At 43.7% G+C, this 6,747-nt stretch overlaps 1 protein-coding gene across 1 annotated transcript; it reads left to right on the top strand.

Moving 5' to 3' along the window:
* The first annotated feature begins 714 nt into the window (after positions 1–714).
* On the top strand, positions 715–3,909 carry LOC125519043 (elongation factor 1-gamma 2-like). The gene is made up of 8 exons (XM_048683932.1): positions 715–840; positions 958–1,009; positions 1,625–1,774; positions 1,855–1,915; positions 1,999–2,051; positions 2,127–2,228; positions 2,309–2,795; positions 3,364–3,909. Exons 2-8 carry the CDS (start codon positions 1,001–1,003, stop codon positions 3,741–3,743), a joined length of 1,242 nt encoding a protein of 413 aa, XP_048539889.1. The 5' UTR covers positions 715–840; positions 958–1,000; the 3' UTR covers positions 3,744–3,909.
* The last annotated feature ends 2,838 nt before the right edge of the window (positions 3,910–6,747 follow it).

The raw sequence follows: 6,747 nt of genomic DNA, 5'->3' as shown, positions 1-6,747 counted from the left end.
CACCACTAGCGACTACCGAGCAAGAATGAAGCCGAAGAAAGAACCGGTAATGATATTGAGCCACATGTCATTAAGTTCGATAAGTATTTTCATGTTAGGATAATTGTTCGAACAATATATGCATTATTTTATTCCGTGGCAATGCACGACATTCAATTAGTATAGCTTTTTTCGAGCGTTTCAATTAGTATAAAACTAGGGGATGGGGATAAGTGTTTAGTGTAGTGTCAAAAGTAGAGTGACCTTTTTTTGATAAACAAAAGTAGAGTGATTTTTTTGATAATAATAATAATAATAAAAAAGTAGAGTGACTTGGTTCTCAACGGGCTCCGTTCGTAACCAAGTTTCCAACAGAAGGAACCATAGCACTTCCCCGAAAAGAAAAACCGAAAAAAGAACCCATAGCATCCCAGGACCGGATATGCCCTCGTACTGTACGTGGAAAGCCAGAGTACCCCCCACGCAAACGTTCGCTAGCCCATTTCTTTTCCGTGGCACGCAGCGCACGCACCGACCGTGCAAATGAAAATCCGAATTACAAGGCCGACCCTGCAGGGACCCGACACTGCCTCCACGAAAACCCAGGGGCCTAACACCAAAACAACCGCCCGCCCATCGCCCCCCATTCTCCGAATAATCCCGTCCGTCCAGCCATCCCCATCCCGCCATCGTGACCCTCCATCCCACAACCCTAGAAAGCCCCGGAGCTCCCCCTCCCCCCCCCCCCCCCCCGCGCCGCCATAAATCCGCGCCCCCGTCCCCTTTCTAAACCCCTCTCCTCCCCACCCTCGCTCGGCCGCTGAGGTTTCCGCCGCGATCTCGTCTCGATCCGCACTCTCTGTAAGATCCCGAGCCTCCTCCTCCCCGCCTCTCGATCTCTCCTCCATCGTCGCCTGCCCGTGGTAATTCTGGTCGAGCTCACGGTTTCGTCTTGTGTTTTGTTCCCCGTTTGTGCAGATCTGAGATTTGGAATCGGGCGAGGCCTGCAGCTCCTGCCGACATGGCGCTCGTGAGTCTCTCATCTCCATCTCCCCTCATAGATTTCGTTGTTTGATTGTGCATGGTTGCGTAGTTCGGGGTTGCCCGCGAGTAGATGTTGATGCGGTTGGAGTTCTGTCGAGCCGCTCCGATTTGGAGAGCGCGCGATTTGCGGCTGGCTTGTTCTGATGATTGATGCGGCTCGGTAGGTCTCTGCATGCGTAACGTCTCTGCTGGATGTAGTTCGCGGGTCCCGGATGTGGGATTTTTAGGGTTCTGATCCAATTATTGATTTGGTTGCTGACGCTGGACCGATGGCCCATTTACTCGTTTTGATATTTGGTCATGGTGTTGTAGATTTGTGTATGATCATGCGCAAGTTTGTTAGATCTCCAGGATGTGTCAGTTATTCCTAAATTTGTGAACTCAAGCTTTTAAGTCGCTGTAACTTTTATGCGACACAGTTGGAATGGACTCAGGGTCGTTTTTATTGTTACCCGAGATTAGTGCATCTGTTCTTCCTTCACTTAGCTTAGCTTGCTGGTGTACATACGATTAATGTGCTTCTGCTTGCATGTTCTAGTGACCTTATATCCCATGTTTGTCCATTGTTCTGAACATGCCTTGTGCTCTATCCTTGTAATAGGTTTTGCATTCGGGCAGTGGCAACAAGAATGCCTTCAAGGCACTTATTGCTGCAGAGTACTGTGGGGTCAAGGTTGAGCTGACCAAGAATTTTGAGATGGGTGTCTCAAACAAAACCCCTGAATTCATCAAGATGAACCCCCTTGGCAAGGTACACGAATCAGACTCACATATTAGTTCAATAAATATGCAGTGAGTCAGCGAGCAAGGAACTAATAATTACTTTTGCAGGTTCCTGTTCTTGAGACTCCTGATGGTGCTGTTTTTGAGAGCAATGCTATTGCACGCTATGGTATATATTGTTACATCTTTTTAATCAAGTCTTGCTGATTCCACACTGCCTAAATTGATGACTGTTTTCTTTTCTTCCTTCAGTTGCCCGCTCAAAGGGTGACAGCCTGCTTTGGGGTGGTTCTCTTATTGAATATGTGAGTGATATAACAAGTACTCCTATAGTCATAGCTCAGCAATCTTTAGTGCTTATTTGATGATATTTCTTGTAGGCGCGTGTTGAGCAATGGATGGACTTTGGTGCCACAGAGGTTGATCCCAATATCGCAAGGTGGCTGTACCCAAGGCTTGGTTATATGCCTTACAATGCCCAGGTAAGTGTACACATCAGATATCCGAATTATCTATATTCAAGCGTTAGAAAGATGCAAGATTCTAACATTCACCATTACAGTCTGAGGAATTCGGCATTGCTGGATTAAAGAGGGCGCTTGAAGCATTGAACACACACCTGGCATCAAACACATTCCTTGTTGGGCATTCTGTCACTCTGGCTGATATTGTCATTACATGCAACCTCTACCATGGTTTTGCTCGGATCTTGACCAAGACTTTCACATCTGAGTTCCCTCATGTTGAGAGGTACTTCTGGACCATGGTTAACCAGCCTAACTTCAAGAAGGTCATTGGCGATTTCAAGCAGGCAGAGGTTGTACCTCCTGTTCAGAAGAAGGCTGCTCCTGCTAAACCAAAGGAGGCCAAGAAAGAGGCTCCCAAGGCGGCCCCAAAGCCAGCAGAGGTTGAGGCACCAGAGGAAGAGGCACCAAAGCCAAAGCCCAAAAATCCCCTTGATCTACTGCCACCAAGCAAGATGGTACTTGATGACTGGAAGAGGCTATACTCAAACACTAAGAGCAACTTCCATGATGTTGCTATTAAAGGTATTATTCTGTCTAATGAATTCTTGTATTCTACTTAATATATATGCTAGTGATCCCTTGCAAGTTCTATATGTGATGATCATTAATTGTTTAGAAGTCTGGTCACTGTGTGTTAATTGTGACTGTACAACCTAGTAGTGGGAGCATCCACTGATACCCTAGTCTAAAAATTCTGCCTGTCAACACTAACTGGTCTAAATGTTAAAATGGATCTTATTGTCCATTCTTTCGTGTGTCTACTTGATATTTAACTACTTCTGAGTCATGCAGCTTGCCTTGCCTTGATCACTGCTCTGCTTTGTGCATTAGGACATAATTTTTTGTCTCAGTTATGTGTTTATAGTTGTGGCATTCTGTTCTTGTTATTAATTGATAGTAGAATGACTCTTCAGATCTTTGTAGGGGATATGCATGATTCTCATTCTTGTTCATTTGCGATGCTACTTTGTGCATCAGGGCAGCAGTTTATCTCAATTATGTGTTTGGTAGTTGTGGCATTCTGTCCTTGTTCATTTGTAACTGTGATCTTAACATGAACCAAAACTCATGTATGATGTCTATGCTTCAGGTTTCTGGGAGATGTATGACCCAGAGGGCTACTCTCTGTGGTTCTGTGACTACAAGTACCAGGAAGAGAACACCGTGTCGTATGTGACCCTGAACAAGGTCGGCGGGTTCCTGCAGCGGATGGATCTGTGCCGCAAGTATGCTTTCGGCAAGATGCTCGTGATTGGTTCTGAGGCGCCCTTCAAGGTCAAGGGGCTGTGGCTCTTCCGTGGGCAGGACATCCCTGAGTTTGTCATGAACGAGGTCTACGACATGGAGCTCTACGAGTGGACCAAGGTTGACCTCTCCGACGAGGCCCAGAAGAAGCGTGTCGAAGCCATGATCGAGGACCTTGAGCCGTTTGAGGGGCAGGCCTTGCTGGACGCCAAGTGCTTCAAGTAAGCGGATCAGTGCTTGGGATCGTGATGGCGGTGACAAAAGAACCTATCTAGGACTCAAATTCAGTGTCGAAACAGTTGTCTTTTTTGGAAGAGTTTGCTTGTTACTTAATGGCTATTTGACCTGGTGAACTTGTTAATTTTTGTGCTATGCTAAGAGTTTTTGGGTACCTGGTCTTGCAGTCTGTTGTTCTATTAGGTTTATGCATTTGTGTCCCCATATGGAGCATCTACTTAAGTGAAGCGTGATATTGCTGTTGGTAGCCGCTAACTGTTTCTGAGCAAAGCAAGGCATGTATGGCCTTCATAGTGATACACTCGGGCCTTCCACAATGTAGCCGGTGCCAAATACATCAAAAGGCAGCCACCTCATCACCGGTGCCCAAAATTGCTTTTCAGGCATTGATCGGCTTCGGCAGGAAAAAGATTCTGAGACCCATATGATAAACAAGTACACCACGCTGCTGTGTATTGAGCAAAGAAAGAGAAGATATTTGCTGTGTATTGAGCAAAGAAAGAGAAGATATTTGCTGTTCAAAGTTGAGAGTTAATAATATTTTATTGGCTGAAGGAATTGGGCATCGGTGCTCCTACTTGCTCCGATGCCATAAAATTTTTATTGAGGCACCGGCCTCATAACGTGAGGGCATCGGCTATCGGAGCCAGAAGTTAATTTGGCACCTTTTTTAACCTATATAGTGAAAGGCCTCATAGTGGTTTATGCCATGAAATCTCTCGTCAGCCGTGATTTCATGAGATTTCACAAGTCAAAAGTTTGGACAAAGAATTCATAACCGCCGACTTCATAGGTAAAATCCTTAGTGTCCACACCAAGAAACTACCACATCAAGAACTTCTGTTGTTTGGATGTGAGGTTCTGTCTTCATTTTTCTCCTCGTCACTCGTTCTACATAACCTAATAAATATAACAGTGGTCCGTAAACAAATACTCCATCCGTAAGTGTATCGTGTTGTATCATCCGTTTGGATATTTTTTTAACGGTTTGATTACATTTACTTATTAGGCTAGCTTCTCTATTTTTTTATGTCAATTAGTCAGGTGTAATCTCGTCCAAAATTTGAAATTTTTCATTCCACGTGTGTTCTTCAATTTTTGTGCCAAAAACTATACACCCTATATTTAGAAATGAAGGGAGTACTAAATAGCAATTGATATCTTTATCTTTGATAACTCAATAAAGTTGATCAAGCACTGGCACATACCTATTTTGCTTGTTTAAGCAATGACAATCTATGCTTTATAAACACAATCTTATTTTATCTATTTGTTTTGCATCAAGATTTATTTCCTATGATCAGGCCCGTACATCCACAGATGCTAGTGGAGCTGCTGCACAGGGCCCCCAAAAATCTGGGGCCCCCAATTTTTGTGCAAGTACTATATATATATATTACTAAATCCTAAGATTAATAAAGAGGAAAGACTGGATCGTTAAACTGCCAAAAGAATAAAGTGCAGCCCCAGCCCAACGCACGTCAATTAATCCACCAAGCCCCAACGGAACAACAGGCCCATAGCCCAACTCATCTCTCTCACGGAGAATTCCAGAAGACTGAAGACAGATCGAATTCCCCTGTTCTTTTCTCTCTCTCTCTACAACTCTATTCCTCGAGACCAGGACTCGCCGGCAGCTGGCGAATTAACTCGCTCGCAATTAACTCGCAGACTCCTCATCTCCTTCCTTGGATGGCTTCGCAATTAGGGCGTTTTCCACTGCTTCTTCCACTGATCCATCAATCCATCCATCGTCCCCTTAGAAAAACAAGAGGTTGGAACAGGCCTGGGTTGGAATCTCGTTGCTTGGTGGCCGCAGTCCCTGGAGGTGAGCAATCAGAGCACCAAGCGCCCCCGCCTGATGATCTGCATCCGTGAACAGTCAGCAACCAATGGTTGTTTCGCCCCCTTTTCATCCCCTTTTTAGTTGATCCGTTGTTCTTTCTTGCATTTGTGTATCCTTGGTTTTTCTTATTTTTCTAAGATGTCTTCTAGTTCTAAACGCCCTGGTAGGAGGTATGAATCTGGGTATGAAAAACGTACAAAGAAGAAAAAAGCTAAAAAACTTAATTCATTCTCTGAAGGGGTCTATTGATAAATTTGTTGTGAAAGAACTACAAGTAAAAGATGGACTTGTAGCTCAAAATTCTAAGATTTTTCTCTTGTATTATGTAGTTCCTTGAGAAATCTGTACTGCCGTAGTGACTAATAAAAATAATGTTTAAATTGCCTACTTGACCTTTTTATACATGGGGCCTAAATTGTGATTTCGCTCCGGGGCCTCAATTTCCGGGGCACGGCCCTGCCTATGATCCTCTTGTTGTGTTAAAAAATATTTGTGCCTGTGACGCCAATGATGTTTTTGCAAAAAGGACCCATTATTTTTGGAAAGTGTGGAACAACCCATTTAATTATAACAGTGTGGTAAACATCATTTTTAGACAATGTATTTGTCTGTATTGTTATTTGCTCCCTCCACCCGACCAAAACGATAGGCAAAATTTACTGCACAACAGTTATGTATAAAAAAAATCCATTATACTTGCACTGATGACTACATCTGCCAAAAAAGGGGTGAGAGAGGATGTTATAAATAGCGCATGCATTGCTGCATCGTTAATTAATTAAAGGCACTCACAATGCATTGGCTCTTAATACGTCATCCTAGATGATGGAATTTGTTTAGAGACTACCACTCTAATGCATCCTCTTTTAGTTGTTGCATCTAAGTGTTATGCATTTAATTGGCTTATGGACCATGTTTGCATCTTAATATTGTGGCCTATTTATGGAGAGAAGGGATTGAGAGAAATATAAGAAAATAAGCCACACGGGATCATTGTATTAATTACACCGCATAGGAAAACAAGCTAAGAGTTGTATCTTCGCTAACATACAACTCTCATCTCTTAACTTCGCCACATCAGCATCTTGTCCATGCGTGCAACTGCTTGTCACGCTCGGTCAATCAACATGAATAGCACCAACAGAT

Source organism: Triticum urartu, chromosome 7, assembly GCF_003073215.2.
Source record: "Triticum urartu cultivar G1812 chromosome 7, Tu2.1, whole genome shotgun sequence".
NCBI classification, from domain to species: Eukaryota; Viridiplantae; Streptophyta; class Magnoliopsida; order Poales; family Poaceae; genus Triticum; species Triticum urartu.
The sequence above is the reverse complement of the archived record's forward strand: the minus strand, read 5'-3'. Positions and strand labels throughout refer to the sequence as shown.